Source organism: Coregonus lavaretus, assembly GCF_964263955.1.
Source record: "Coregonus lavaretus genome assembly, chromosome: 5".
Taxonomy (NCBI): Eukaryota; Metazoa; Chordata; class Actinopteri; order Salmoniformes; family Salmonidae; genus Coregonus; species Coregonus lavaretus.
The window spans coordinates 15,430,097-15,447,035 of NC_139992.1; the positions used below are offsets into that span (position 1 = coordinate 15,430,097).

General features: G+C 44.5%; 1 protein-coding gene across 1 annotated transcript in view; it reads right to left on the minus strand.

The window, feature by feature from the left end:
• Positions 1-16,939, minus strand: part of LOC311128946 (von Willebrand factor C domain-containing protein 2-like) — a gene marked incomplete at both ends in the record, with an annotated part of 68,713 nt that overhangs the window by 15,892 nt on the left and 35,882 nt on the right. The window contains one exon of the mRNA XM_084161183.1: positions 11,893-12,018. Coding sequence (XP_084017309.1) covers positions 11,893-12,018 — 126 coding nt within the window. The remainder of the gene's footprint in view (positions 1-11,892; positions 12,019-16,939) is intronic.

Consider the following 16,939-nt stretch of genomic DNA (forward strand, 5'->3'; position numbering starts at 1 on the left):
TAAATATGTTTAGAACTACAAATGAACTTTCTTCTGTCGATTCTTGTTTTTTTTTATGTCACAATTCCAACCCTCCTCCTTTATCTGGGCTTGGGACCGGCAAAAGTGACCCAAAAGAGACACTCTGGCGGTGTTACTTAGTTTTTAATTTTATTTGTTATTTTATCTTTTTTTATTTATTTTTGTTTTTTTATTTAGTTTTCTTAAGTTTGGTTTGGTTTTTAACCTTATGGTCCACTTAGGAGCCTACAAGTCACAGTAAAACATTTTTAACCATAACATTTTAAACATTTTTTTTGTATACAATCTACATTAACAATCTAAATGGACCAAAAAGAGACAATAGAAAAAAACGGTCAATGGCAATGTGAGAAAATGATGGTAACTAGTCTGGCCCTATTTCAGTTTTTTTTTTTTTTTTTTCAGACCCCCCTCCACACACACACAGGCTGTGCTGGCTCACAGAAAGAGTGGGTCATTGTCATTTTGGTCAAGGCTCTCTATGGCAGGTTCAGCAACTGAGGGAGCTGACTTAAATGAGTAAGCAGCTGATGTGCCAAAAAGCTGCAAAACATTATCAGGCAGCTGGTGCTCATAGCAAGCCTCACCAGACAGCTTCAGTCCATATCGAATGTACAGGATGGAGTTAAGGGTCTGCAAGGACATCCGATTTCTAAGTTTGCTTTTCACCACACTCATCTGGCTGAATACTCTCTCAACTTCAGCATTCGAGTGTGGCAAGGACAACACAGACACAGCAGCCATGGCAAGTTCTTGAAACAGGTTGATATCAGCTGAATCCCTGAACTTCCAGATCTCACTCCAGAAGCCCAGTGTGTTTTTTGTCTCATTCCATTTACTAAGATGGATGGCACGCCATTGCTGGACAATCTTGTCTATCTCTGCAGGAGAGTAGCCAAGGAGCTTGGCTATGTTTTATATTTCTTATTGTGCTTTAGAGTTTCCTCCACATTTAAAACTGACATGTACTGCAATGCTTCGATGTTGTCCGGCAGTCTCACCCTCAACTCATTAGTGAGGGAGATGGTGAAAGCTACACACCGCTTTCGGACATTGTTTGCATCCTCAGGTGCAAGGTGGAGCTCAGCTGCCTTTGACTCAAAAAGGTAACCAAGGTACGGTTTGGGACTGATGTATCCATCTATTGGCCCTTTGAGTACATCAACATTTGCCAGTGGATTCAGCACCCTGCTGCTCACAGACTTGATCAGACTAACCAAGCTGTCAAGTTGTTTAAGAGGATCTACTTGCTCTCCCTCAAAAGCCTTGATGGCCAACTGTACCTCACCCAGCAGTGACTTCAAAAAAGTAGATACAATATGTTTTGAGGATCACTGTACATGGAGTATAAAACCTCAGCCATGTGGCAGTGTTCACTGGACTTGGTGACTGCAAAATGCAGCCTAAGCTCCTCCCACTGGTCCAAAATGCGTGAAACCGCGGGTTCAATGGAGAGCCAACGTGTGGCACACACCTTGGTTATCTGTAAAGGTTTCTTCCCACAGTTGATGGTCTCATATATGGCCTTGTAGGCCTCAATGCGCTTTGGAGACACTGAAAACCAGTTATAAGTCTCTCGTACCAAGTACTCCACAGTATGGGGGATGTTGTCATTGGAAGCATGACTTACAGCAAGCTGCAGAGAGTGGCACACACAGCAAATAAGAACTAGATCTTTGAGGCCATACTCCTCCTTCAGCACTTTATGGACCCCATTGTTAATCACCGTCATAACAGAGGCATTGACAGTCCATATCCCCAGGAGTTTCTCTTTTTTAAGACAACACTTCTCGAGGAAAGCCACAACAGCACGGGCTATATATTTGGCATCTCCTCCCTCCAACTCAACAAGCCCCAGAAATGTTTATACAATTGTCTGCTTGGTGTCACTAAAGTACCTTATCACAACCCCCAGGTACTTAGAAACACTTACATCCGTGGACTCATCGAGGAGGAGGCTGAAACACTGGTCACCCACATCTGCGACCAACTTTTTCAGAAAGTATGGTGCTAAAACACCATTAATCATTTCTGTGCACTTTGTCCTGTGCATTTTGAAGTGGGTAGCAGCAGTGGAGTCTGAGAAAGCAGCTCTACATGCTTCTCCAATGTGATCACATGCCAGCATGGAACAGTGTTCAGCGATAGCTAATCCCTTGGTGGCCTCAGCCTTTTTTGCAGAGTCAATTTTTTAAACCAGAAATGGCAGCTTGTTTTGGGTGGAACTGTTATAAGGCTTTGCCTTTTGAGTATGTTTTTGAGTTGTCGTGTTTTTTTACATCACTAAGTTTGGCGTAGAAATCAGCCTTACAATACAGGCAGTATGCCCGTGTATCATCTCCAATAAACGGCTTCAACCAGCCTTTGAATTCAGGGTTTGATTCCCACTCGTTTCTGTATTTTTCAGTGTACAGTTGAGACTGAGACATGATGAGCTAGCCAGCTAGATGTTTAGCTTATGTCACAGAGAGGCACACACAGTGGACGAGGTGAGTAAGGACTGAGGCTGTGTGAGTCAAATGCAGTGATTTATTTTTGTGCAGTGATTTATTTTAGACAAAGAACATTTTACATTTACATCCTGCCCTGAATGTAAGCCAGGGCGTGATCAGCCAGCGGCGGCTTCCCGCATGCTCGATTAATTTGCAGTCTGGACGCGAAGGGGTGAACATATCCTGCTCTGACTGCAGCTGGGAGGGACTGCTGCGCGAGGACTGGGCCGCCTGTGAGTGCTTTGGGACAGGGGTCGGCCCACGACAGCACCCGCTGCTTGTTGAGAAGAGTAAGAACGTTACGTGCTTTCACGTCTCCAAAAGTCTCCAATAACATCAGAAAAAGTCGCTAGATTTGTCGTTAGTCTATGTTTTTAAAATGTGTCGCTAGAGGGGTCTGAATACTTGCTTAATATAGCGACAAAGTCGCTAAGTTGGCAACACTGCTCGCTGCTGACACTCTCGCTGCTGCGGCTCGTTGGCATCGCTCTTGCAAGCTAGCATCTTCGACTACTCATGTCACTTGACTTGTGGTAGAATGTTACAATTTCGTCACGGAAATTTGCAGAGTTACTCCTTTCTTTTCTCTGTCTCATCATATCAACTACCAATCTGACACCATGTTATGTTTGTTACTTTAAATAATGACAAACCGGGGCGCAGGTTGAACTACTTTTAATAAACTGATACTTCAGCTAGCAATCTCCTTGTGTAGCCATGCAATGCATACTTCAACTTCCCCCCTCGTTAACCTGTTGGGTAACGTAGTCTTCATGTTATTAACACATAACAACACATACACTCTTCGAAAATAACGGTTCAAAAACGGTTCTTTGTGGAGGGATAGGGTTCTACCAAGAGCCGTATTGATCAGAATAACCCTTTTTGGCAGACAAGGGTTCTTTGTAAGGCAAAGGGTTCTACCTATCTTAAGAACTGTTTTTACTTTGATGATTCTAGTGGTCCTCTGTAGCTCAGCTGGTAGAGCACGGCGCTTGTAACGCCAAGGTAGTGGGTTCGATCCCCGGGACCACCCATACACAAAAATGTATGCACGCATGACTGTAAGTCGCTTTGGATAAAAGCGTCTGCTAAATGGCATATTATTATTATTATTATTCCTTGGAAGGCAAGTAGGATTCTTTGGAAGGCAAGAACGGTTCTACATAGAACCATATATCGGGCTCCCGAGTGGCGCAGCGGTCTAAGGCACTGCATCTCAGTGCTTGAGGCGTCACTACAGACCCCCTGGTTCAATTCCAGGCTGTATCACAACCGGCCGTGATTGGGGATCCCATAGGGTGGCGCACAATTGGCCCAGCGTCGTCCGGGTTTGGCCGGTGTAGGCCGTCATTGTAAATAAGAATTTGTTCTTAACTGACTAGACTTGCCTAGTTAAATAAATATAAAATATTTCCCAGCATATCTGTGATTGTGCATTGATTGGTTGATACATTTTATGCTACACAAAGATAAATAACATACAGTTTTCTAAACTAATCCAATCTATTGGGTGTATTGCACCCATTACTGAGATGGTTGTTCCAGTTTAGATGACTGACGTAGTCTCAGTATTAATCTTGCCTAACTCTGGCAGTCATTCTGAATGCAGGTGATTAACAATGCTACTTGTTGGATATCCTAACTCTGGCTGGATTCCAATAGGAATTACATGTCACTTTGCAAGCCAGCATAATGTGACTTGCAGACCTGATCAAGTCAAATTAAATCACATTTTGCTGAATACAACAGGTGTAGACCTTACAGTGAAATGCTTACTTACAAGCCCTTAACGAACAATGCAGTTTTTAACAAAAGACAAAAAAGTGTTAAGTAAAAAATAGCAAATAATGAAAGAGCAGCAGTAAAATATAATAACAGTAGGGAGGCTATATACAGGGGGTACCAGTACAGAGTCAATGTGAGGGGGCACCGGTTAGTGGAGGTAATTAAGGTAATATGTACATGTGGGTAGAGTTAAAGTGACTATGCATAGATAATAAACAGAATAGCAGCAGCGTAAAAGAAGGGGTGGGGTGGGTTTGGGGGGGCAATGCAAATAGTCCGGGTAGCCATGATTAGTTGTTCAGGAGTCTTATGGCTTGGGGGTAGAAGCTGTGAAGAAGCCTTTTGGACCTAGACTTGGTGCTCCGGTACCGCTTGCCGTGCGGTAGCAGAGAGAACAGTCTATGACTAGGGTGGCTGGAGTCTTCGACAATTTTTAGGGCCTTCCTCTGACACCGCCTGGTATAGAGGTCCTGGATGGCAGGAAGCTTGGCCCCAGTGATGTACTGTAAACTAGGATATTCTTAACACCACTATGTTAGGCTATAACTAGTGATGGTGAAAACGAAGTTTCCTGAAGCATTGAGGTTTTCCAATTGTCTTGAAAACAGGTTCATTACTCGAGGCTTTGATCAACACAGTGTACATTAGTGGCACCTGCTGGTCATTTTTTTTGGCACTGCCAAATTATTATAGATGACATCCCACACCCCATAGCCTTTTTGTCTTCGACCAAACCAATACCAAACCAATCAGGTGGTTGTTTGACTAAATGACGCTTCGGGCGTCATTAATCATGTGCTTCTGATAAATTGATACAGGCATCAGCACATTGCTTTGAAGTGTACTGCTTAGCAATTTTGATGCATGCCTCAGAGCTCCGGTATCAAACCTAACATCACTAGGCCCCCAAAGAAAGGCCTTATTATGTATTTTATTGTCATAAATAATAAAAATGCACTTTATATACACAGACTGGCAGCAACATTATCATTAAAGGCATTTAAATGTCTATGGAATTGTTATAAAACTGTAGCTCTGGGATAATGGTCTAACAGAAATTTTAGTAAACGTGAGCTGTCAGACAACTCAAGTATCCTCATCTTGTAACTAGTAACATGTAATTTCATGAAGCAGACTTTCATGAAACCTGCCATATTCAGAGCTTCCTCTGTTTTTCAGAGAACACCAGACTCCTCAAACTACATGATATACAGTACCAGTCAAAAGTTTGGATACACCAACTCATTCAAGGGTTTTTCTTTAGTTTGACTATTTTCTACATTGTAGAACAATAGTGAAGATATAAAAACTATGAAATAACAGATATGGAATCATATAGTAACCAAAGAAGTGTTAAACAAATCAAAATATATTTTATATTTGAGATTCTTCAAAGTAGCCACCCTTTGCCTTGATGACAACTTTGCACACTCTTTGCATTCTCTCAACCAGCTTCATGAGGTAGTCACCTGGAATGCATTTCAGGTGTGCCTTGTTAAAAGTTAATTTGTGGAATTTCTTTCCTTCTTAACGTGTTTGAGCCAATCAGTTGTGTTGTGACAAGGTAGGGGGGTATACAGAAGATAGCCCTATTTGGTAAAAGACCAAGTCCATATTATGGCAAGAACAGCTCAAATAAGCAAAGAGAAATGACAGTCCATCATTACTTTAAGACATGAAGGTCAGTCAATACCGAAAATGTCAAGAACTTGGAAAGTTTCTTCAAGTGCAGTCATAAAAACCATCAAGAGCTATGATGAAACTGGCGCTCAGGAGGACTGCCACAGGAATGGAAGACCCAGAGTTAGCTCTGCTGCAGAGGATAAGTTCATTAGAGTTACCAGCCTCAGAAATTGCAGTCCAAATAAATGCTTCACAGAGTTCAAGTAACAGACACCTCTCAACATCAACTGTTCAGAGGGGACTGTGTGAATCAGGCCTTCATGGTCGAATTACTGCAAAGAAACCACTACTAAAGGACACCAATAAGAAGAAGAGACCTGCTTGGGCCAAGAAACATGAGCAATGGACATTAGACCGGTGGAAATTTGTCCTTTGGTCTGGAGTCCAAATTGGAGATTTTTGGTTCCAACCGCTGTGTCTTTGTGAGACGCGGTGTGGGTAAACGGATGATCTCTGCATGTGTATTTCACACTGTAAAGCATGGAGGAGGAGGTGTTATGGTGTGTGGGGGTGCTTTGCTGGTACGCCATCCCATCTAGTTTGGGCTTAGTGGGACTATCATTTGTTTTTCAACAGGACAATGAACCAACACACCTCCAGGCTGTGTAAGGGCTATTTTACCAAGAAGGAGAGTGATGGAGTGCTGCATCAGATGACCTGGCCTCCACAATCCCCCGACCTCAACCCAATTGAGATGGTTTGGGATGAGTCGGACCGCAGAGTGAAGGAAAAGCACCCAACAAGAGCTCACCATATGTGGGAACTCCTTCAAGACTGTTGGAAAAGCATTCCAGGTGAAGCTGGTTGAGAGAATGCCAAGAGTGTGCAAAGCTGTCATCAAGGCAAAGGGTGGCTATTTGAAGAATCTCAAATATAACATATATTTTGATTTGTTTAACACTTTTTAGTTTACTACAAGATTCCATATGTGTTATTTCATAGCGTTGAAGTCTTCACTATCATTCTACAATGTAAAAAATAGTAAAAATAATGTACAGTAAAATGACTCAAGTTTTCTTGTACATGTAAATGGATGGATAGATCTCGCTGAATTTGCTTGATCTGGTGCCACTGCCAAATCTATTGGGGAGGTGATGAAACATGCCAAAAGTTAAAATACTGACAAGCCTTCACTACACTCTATATTTACCATCATATAATAAACATGTTTTTCTTCATGGCATAGATAGAAGATGAAACAAAATGAGAAATTGCACACTACTCATCGAGAGATACATTAGATATGGATTGTTGAATTCAACTGAAGCTATTATTTATTTCCTTTGTAAAAGTTGTGTTACTTCCATGCGATATTTGTTCATGTGCTGTCACAGTGTCTCTTACAAAGACTGTAAGATTAATTTATTTGATACGATCACCCGGAATAATTACATATTTCTCTGTAATCATAACAAGACAAACACATTGAATACAATTTCTTGACTGGTTGCATTGTTATTCATTTCATACATCTGAAATGAAAGTATATTTAAAATGTACAGGAAGTATACAGTGGGGAAAAAAAGTATTTAGTCAGCCACCAATTGTGCAAGTTCTCCCACTTAAAAAGATGAGAGAGGCCTGTAATTTTTATCATAGGTACACATCAACTATGACAGGCAAATTGAGAATTTTCTTTCCAGAAAATCACATTGTAGGATTTTTTATGAATTTATTTGCAAATTATGGTGGAAAATAAGTATTTGGTCACCTACAAACAAGCAAGATTTCTGGCTCTCACAGACCTGTAACTTCTTCTTTAAGAGGCTCCTCTGTCCTCCACTCGTTACCTGTATTAACGGCACCTGTTTGAACTTGTTATCAGTATAAAAGACACCTGTCCACAACCTCAAACAGTCACACTCCAAACTCCACTATGGTTAAGACCAAAGAGCTGTCAAAGGACACCAGAAACAAAATTGTAGACCTGCACCAGGCTGGGAAGACTGAATCTGCAATAGGTAAGCAGCTTGGTTTGAAGAAATCAACTGTGGGAGCAATTATTAGGAAATGGAAGACATAGAAGACCACTAATAATCTCCCTTGATCTGGGGCTCCACGCAAGATCTCACCCCGTGGGGTCAAAATGATCACAATAACGGTGAGCAAAAATCCCAGAACCACACGGGGGGACCTAGTGAATGACCTGTAGAGAGCTGGGACCAAAGTAACAAAGCCTACCATCAGTAACACACTATGCCGCGAGGGACTCAAATCCTGTAGTGCCAGACGTGTCCCCCTGCTTAAGCCAGTACATGTCCAGTCCCGTCTGAAGTTTGCTAGAGTGCATTTGGATGATCCAGAGGAGGATTGGGAGAATGTCATATGGTCAGATGAAACCAAAATATCACTTTTTGGTAAAAACTCAACTCGTCGTGTATGGAGGACAAAGAATGCTGAGTTGCATCCATAGAACACCATACCTACTGTGAAGCATGGGGGTGGAAACATCATGCTTTGGGGCTGTTTTTCTGCAAAGGTACCAGGACGACTGATCCGTGTAAAGGAAAGAATGAATGGGGCCATGTATCGTGAGATTTTGAGTGAAAACCTCCTTCCATCAGCAAGGGCAATGAAGATGAAACGTGGCTGGGTCTTTCAGTATGACAATGATCCCAAACACACCGCCCGGGCAACAAAGGAGTGGCTTCGTAAGAAGCATTTCAAGGTCCTGGAGTGGCCTAGCCAGTCTCCAGATCTCAACCCCATAGAAAATCTTTGGAGGGAGTTGAAAGTCCGTGTTGCCCAGCGACAGCCCCAAAACATCACTGCTCTAGAGGAGATCTGCATGAAGGAATGGGCCAAAATACCAGCAACAGTGTGTGAAAACCTTGTGAAGACTTACAGAAAACGTTTGACCTGTGTCATTGCCAACACAGGGTATATAACAAAGTATTGAGAAACTTTTGTTATTGACCAAATACTTATTTTCCACCATAATTTGCAAATAAATTCATTAAAAATCCTACAATGTGATTTTCTGGAAAAAAAAATCTCATTTTGTCTGTCATAATTGACGTGTACCTATGATGAAAATTACAGGCCTCTCTCATCTTTTTAAGTGGGAGAACTTGCACAATTGGTGGCTGACTAAATGCTTTTTTTCCCCACTGTACATTGTCTGCTGTACTTCCTGCATCTCAATAATACATTGCAGGCTAGTGCACTCATCCATCAATGTATTTACTGTAACGGTGCTAGAGTGCTTTGAATGCAACCTTTTGTGTGAGATTTACTGTACGGTGAAGTGGATTCATCATGACACGGTCTGTAAGTACTACAGTAACTCACAAAAGAAAGTAGAACACCAAGACCATGTTCAACCATGCCGAGGGGTGTGCTAGTGTGTTTGTGAAACAAACTCTATGGTGATTTGTGAGCCCATCCAGGTTCATATAAGAGTGAACTGACTGTCAAAGCTGCATTAGAGACTGTAGTGGTTGTACTCTGAGACTATTCTATGGGATCAGGGAGATGAGGAAGAACTCCCTGGGGTGTAGATTAGGATGTAGTTTGGGGGGAGGGAGAGGGAAAGTCATGCAGGGGCAGGGTGATGAGAGTAAAAGTGATGAGGTCTATGGGTAGCCAAAATAAATGATAGTGATGCCCGCGTCAAAACAACATCTTATGTTACCAGAGCGAAAGAGAGGAGAGGTGGAGTGGAGTGGAGTGGAGATGGGAGATGAAGGGATGTGAGAGGAGAGGAGTGGTGGAGTGTAGATGGGAGATGAAGGGATGGGAGAGGAGAGGTGGAGATGGGAGATGAAGGGATGGGAGAGGAGAGGTGGAGATGGGAGATGAAGGGATGGGAGAGGAGAGGTGGAGATGGGAGATGAAGGGATGGGAGAGAAAAGGTGGAGTGGAGATGGGAGATGAAGGGATGGGAGAGAAAAGGTGGAGTGGAGATGGGAGATGAAGGGATGGGAGAGGAGAGGTGGAGATGGGAGATTGGAGATGAAGGGATGGGAGAGGAGAGGTGGAGATGGGAGATGGGAGATGAAGGGATGGGAGAGGAGAGGTGGAGATGGGAGATGAAGGGATGGGGGAATAAGGGGAATCGAAAGTCAGATAAAGACACACAAGGCAACCTTTTTTAGCTTTTATTTTCCTCACTCAATAACTAATTTAAATACGTTATGAAGGGAACTTGCTCAAACTAGTTCAATGCTCCAGTTATCTCTGGCGTACTTGTTTGCTTCTCTTAATCAGCTTTTCAGCTTTCCTCAGGCAAATTGGATAGGAAAATCAATGTGAGCAACTCATTTTAGATGCTTTTTATAGAAGGTTTCCTCTCATAGGTGTCAGTGCTGAAGAGCACAGTCACTAATTACTGTAGGATGTGCAGTGTGGGCGGTGAAGGGGGGTTGTGTGAGTGTATGTGTGTGTGCACACGCGTGTGTGCGAGCGTGTGTTCTGTCCTCCATTCTATAATTTTCTGCTGTGCAAAGGGTGATATTACTTTATTTTATTTTATTTTTATTACTTTGCAAATTGGTTTTCCTGTAATATTTGTGATTGGGATCTTGAAAGGCACTGCATTTTGTTGCAGAACTTTTACTGCAGTCAGACACTTCTCTTATGAGCCTGATCAGTGTTTAAAAAGCTGTTGCAATGTCATTAGACTCTACAAATGTGGGCAGTTGAGAGAGAGCTAAGAGTTATTAAACCCTCAGCATTAAACCTCAACTTTGCCATTTTGTCCAGAAGTATCTTTAGTAAATAACTGCATTTTATTTAGAAACTTCTACTGCAGTCACTTCTGTTATGATTCTGATGAGTGCTTTACTATTCAGTAGATTCAGAGCTGGATCTCTTGGGTTCCCATGTCATTAGACTGTGTCAAATCTGTCTCTTATAACAATGTGGGTAACCGCTTGTATTCCTAAAAAACGGATATGAGTTACCTCTGGTTCATTCAGCCATTCCTATGGGGAAAATTATGGGGAAAGAATAGGGTTTTAGGATAAATGCTGAAAATACGGTCTGAGGTTAATACAGGCTTAGGATATCTTATATGTTTTGTTCTATAAGATACTATCAGTCATTTAACATGACCTTTATGAATTATGAAGCCTTTATGTGCTTTTTTGAAATGACATAAATGCTTCAAAATTCACAAGAAGTGACGTTAGCTGATGAGTTGTACCCACCCCCACCCTTTTGCCCTCAGAACAGCCTCAATTCGTCGGGGCATGGACTCTACAAGGTGTCGAAAGCATTCCACAGGGATGCTGGCCCATGTTGACTCCATTGCTTCCCATAGTTGTGTCAAGTTGGCTGGATGTCCTTTGGGTGATGGTACATTCTTGATCCACACGGGAAACTGTTGAGCGTCAAAACACCAGCAGCACTGTAGTTCTTGACACAAACCGGTGCGCCTGGCCCCTACTAACATACCCTGTTCAAAGGCACATAAACCTTTTGTCTTGCCAATTCACCCTCTTTAACCTGTCTCCTTTAACTTGCCTCCTCCCCTTCAACTACACGGATTGAAGTGGATTTAACAAGTGACATCAATAAGGGATCATAGCTTTCACCTGGATTTAGCTGGTCAGTCTATGTCATGGATAGAGCAGGTGTTCATAATGTTTTTCACACTCAGTGTATATTTAAGAGCATCAACATTATGCAGAAACAAAATAAAGAATTGTAGCTTGTAAGACTACAGTTGCTTTTTGTGTGATTTTTGAATGGATGGGGACCCAACAACAAATGTCTTTAATGTCCTTCTCACCCCATCTCTCACCCCTCTTTGTAACCCTCTCCCCTAGAGATCTCAGTCAGGAGCACGGATGGGATGGGGATTGATCGGATTTCAGCCCTACAGCCTGTTGTGTCCTGTCCTTTTCACCTGGGACATAAATATAGAACAGTTGTTTTATCTCTACGGCCTGGGATCTGAACTCACCCTATATCTCCTGGTTCTTGATTGGAGCTGCGCTGCAGAGGCTGGGGCTGAGGCTGGGGGTAGGACCGGGGGTTGTACGGGCGCGACGGTGGGCGGACTGGTCCCTTCCTCGTCGGACGGGGAACCCTGTAGGGTGAGTGGCACAACTCTCTCATACTCTCAAAACTGTCTTATATACAGTTGAAGTCGGAAGTTTACATACACTTAGGTTGGAGCCATTAAAACTCGTTTTTCAACCACTCTACAAATGTCTTGTTAACAAACTATAGTTTTGGCAAGTCGGTTAGGATATCTACTTTCGCATGACACAAGTTTTTCCAACAAATTGTTTACAGACAGATTATTTCACTTATAATTCACTGTATCACAATTCCAGTGGGTCAGAAGTTTACATACACTAAGTTGACTGTGCCTTTAAACAGCTTGGAAAATTCTAGAAAATGATGTCATGACATTAGAAGCTTCTGATAGGCTAATTGACATCATTTGAGTCAATTGGCGGTGTACCTGTGGACAGTGGCGGCTCCTGAAAAAATTCTCAGGGGGGGCAATTTTTCTGATGATTTAGGTGACCTACACACATTTAAAAAAAGATATGTCCAGCAACAACATGAAGACAGGGGCAGCATATAAGTCAATACCAGAAGCATTTATTGACTGATCTCAAAAGTGTTGGCTTACCAGGGTTGGTGGAGCCCTCAGTTTCATCTTTGCCTCGCAAAGCTAACTCAAACACTCCGCAAAACTTCACACACTGGATTAGCCGGCTGAGGATGTGGCGGTTCTTGCTAATGTCGTAGTAAATATATTTGTTATAGTGAATATGGAATATGATATGTTGAGTAAAATGTTGTGCTAAGATCTATTTAGGTCAGGAGCTGGTTATAAGTTCTGTTCCTATCCAATAACAATGGACAAAAGGGTCCTATCTTGTCAGCCTTGTCAGTTTCAGTTCTCCAGTAAACTTGTGATTATCAACACTAACCTCATCGTTGTGGCGGCGGACAGCTAGCCTGTATCCCTCATCCAGTTGAGTGGGAATGTTCACTCTCCCCAAAGCAGACAATCTCAAACAGCTATCCATGTGGGTCTTTGACAGCTCATGTTTCTTAATCTTTCCTGAAAGATGGTGCATGTCCGTTACACACCAGTCGCTGTCCAAGCGGTGCTGTCTGCCGTGCCGCCTTCAGGGTGAAAGAGTAAGCAGGGGGTAGCAGAAGACTGCATTAGCTACATCGCAGCCTGCTAGCCAGGTTTTTCGTTCGTACCAATTTTTGGAAAATCCTCGGGTGTAGGACTTCCCCCCTTTAGTAGAAACCTGTTGAATTATTAAATTTGGTCTGGGAGGTCCTAATTGTTTCGTTGCCAATTTATCTTCATTTGTTCGCCGACAAAAAGTAACTTATTTCAAAGAGACAATCGAGTTGCACTGAACGCTATAGCCATTTTCACAGTAGTAGTGAATTGATTGATGAGGCTACCCGCTCTTTTTTTAGTTACGTTCATGGTTACGTTACGTATGACGAAAGCGCGTAAGTGCAAGCCCTCAGAAACCCATAGAGATTGTATTGAAAGCTCTGATATTTGAAAAAATTGATTTTACATTAGAGGCTATGAGAGACTTCTGGGCGATTTTCAACCTGACTGAAATCGCCCCAAAAGGGGGGGGGGGGGGGCATTTGAAGCACGACTTTAGCCTGATTGGACATTTAGTGGCACTGTGGCAGATCAGACGTCTAGATTACAACACTGATAACTACTGTTGCCGTGATATAATTGATTAGAAAAAAAATCCCTTCCTTTTCCCGTTTGGCAGTGCGTCGCCCATATCGCCCTATTGAACACACCGCCCCTGCCTGTGGATGTATTTCAAGGCCTACCTTCAAACTCAGAGCCTCTTTGCTTGACATCATGGGAAAATCAAAATAAATCAGCCAAGACCTCAGAAAAAGAATTGTATACCTCCACAAGTCTGGTTCGTCATTGGGAGCAATTTCCAAACACCTGAAGGTTCCACATTAATCTGTACAAACAATAGTACGCAAGTATAAACACCATGGGACCACACAGCCATATACCGCTCAAGAAGGAGAGGCATTCTGTCTCCTAGAGATGAACGTACTTTGGTAAGAAAAGTGCAAATCAATCCCAGAACAACAGCAAAATACCTTGTGAAGATGCTGGAGGAAACAGGTACAAAAGTATCTACAGTGAGGGAAAAAGTATTTGATCCCCTGCTGATTTTGTACGTTTGTCACGATCGTCGGGAACAGAGGACCAAGGCGCAGCGTTGAATGCGAACATACTTTTTATTTAGTGATTACACGAACAAAAACAACAAATGATAACGTGACGTCCTCGGTCTAACACAAACCATACTGGAAACAAGATCCCACAAACACTGTGGGAAAACTGGCTGCTTAAGTATGGCTCCCAATCAGAGACAACAAGCAACAGCTGATACACGTTGCCTCTGATTGAGAACCACACCGGCCAACATAGAAATACAACACTAGAACGGACACAACGAGCACAAAACATAAAGAACACTCACACCCTGGCTCAACATACAAGCGTCCCCAGAGCCAGGGCGTGACAGTACCCCCCCCCAAAGGCGCGGACTCCGACCGCGCCAACAGAACACCACAGGGGAGGGACCGGGTGGGCACTCCGCCTTGGCGGCGGATCCGGCTCTGGGCATGATCCCCAATCCCTCTCTAACCCCCCACAGTACCCCTGGTCCGGTCTGGCCCTGCTGGCCGGAGCTGGACTGAACACTGGTGGAGCGGATTACTCTAGCTCCGACGTGGAGCAGCTGACCGGTACCGGACCAGGCACCGGTGGAACAGGCACGGGCTGTGCCGGACTGATGACGCACACCACTGGCTTGGTGTGGGGAGCAGGAACAGGCCGACCCGGGTTGACGAAGCGCACCACTGACCTGGTGCGGAGAACAGGAATGGACCGGGCCGGGCTGGCGACGCGCACCACTGACTTGGTGCGGGGAGCAGGAACAGGCCGGGCCGGGCTGGCGACGCGCACCATAGGCTTGGTGCGGGGAGCAGGAACAGGCCGGACCGGGCTGGCGACGCGCACCATAGGCTTGGTGCGGGGAGCAGGAACAGGCCGGGCCGGGCTGGCGACGCGCACCATAGGCTTGGTGCGGGGAGCAGGAACAGGCCGGGCCGGGCTGGCGACGCGCACCATAGGCTTGGTGCGGGGAGCAGGAACAGGCCGGGCCGGGCTGTCGACGCGCACCATAGGCTTGGTGCGGGGAGCAGGAACATGCCGGACCGGGCTGGCGACGCGCATCATAGGCTTGGTGCGGGGAGCAGGAACAGGCCGGATCGGGCTGGCGACACACACCACTGGCCCTACGCGGGGATCAGGAACGGGCCGGACCGGACTGGTAACACATACCAGTACCTCTCGCCGTGCCTCTACACTTTCCTTCCCCTTTGTGACCAGTGGCCCCCGTAACCTGGCGGCCTCCTCTGCCAACCCGCTGGACCGCTCTATCGCGGCCTCCTGCTGCCCCGTCGTCCACGGCGTGAGCCCCCCCCTAAAAATGTTCTGGGTGTCTCTCCTCCCCGTGGACCAGGCCTCCATATTTCTCGCTAGACTCTCACCCCACTGCTCCAAAGTCCAACCTCTCTGCTCTTCACTTGGCTTGGCCCAGTCGAGACTCTTACTCCACTGCTCCAAAGTCCAACCTCTCTGCTCTTCACTTGGCTTGGCCCAGTCGAGGTTGCAAAGGCGATCCACTAGAGACTCCCCTGGCGATGGCTCCTGGACACGTTGCTTGGTCCAGTTTTGGTGGGATCTTCTGTCACGATCGTCGGGAACAGAGGACCAAGGCGCAGCGTTGAATGCGAACATACTTTTTATTTAGTGATTACACGAACAAAAACAACAAACGATAACGTGACGTCCTCGGTCTAACACAAACCACACTGGAAACAAGATCCCACAAACACTGTGGGAAAACTGGCTGCTTAAGTATGGCTCCCAATCAGAGACAACAAGCAACAGCTGATACACGTTGCCTCTGATTGAGAACCACACCGGCCAACATAGAAATACAACACTAGAACGGACACAACGAGCACAAAACATAAAGAACACTCACACCCTGGCTCAACATACAAGCATCCCCAGAGCCAGGGCGTGACAACGTTTGCCCACTGACAAATAAATTATCAGTCTATAATTTTAATGGTAGATTTATTTTTACAGTGAGAGACAGAATAACAACAAAAAAATCCAGAAAAACGCTTGTCAAAATTGTTATAAATTGATTTGCATTTTAATGAGGGAAATAAGTATTTGATCCCCTCTCAATCAGAAAGATTTCTGGCTCCCAGGTGTCTTTTATACAGGTAACGAGCTGAGATTAGGAGCACACTTTTAAAGGGAGTGCTCCTAATCTCAGCTTGTTACCTGTATAAAAGACACCTGTCCACAGAAGCAATCAATCAATCAGATTCCAAACTCTCCACCATGGCCAAGACCAAAGAGCTCTCCAAGGATGTAAGGGACAAGATTGTAGACCTACACAAGGCTGGAATGGGCTACAAGACCATCGCCAAGCAGCTTGGTGAGAAGGTGACAACAGATGGTGCGATTATTCGCAAATGGAAGAAACACAAAATAACTGTCAATCTCCCTCGGCCAGGGGGTCCATGCAAGATCTCACCTCGTGGAGTTGCAATGATCATGAGAACGGAGAGGAATCAGCCCAGAACTACAGGGGAGGATCTTGTCAATGATCTCAAGGCAGCTGGGACCATAGTCACCAAGAAAACAATTGGTAACACACTATGCCGTGAAGGACTGAAATCCTGCAGCACCCGCATGGTCCCCCTGCTCAAGAAAGCACATATACAGGGCCATCTGAAGTTTGCCAATGAACATCTGAATGATTCAGAGGAGAACTGGGTGAAAGTGTTGTGGTCAGATGAGACCAAAATCGAGCTCTTTGGCATCAACTCAACTCGCCATGTTTGGAGGAGGAGGAATGCTGCCTATGACCCCAAGAACACCATCC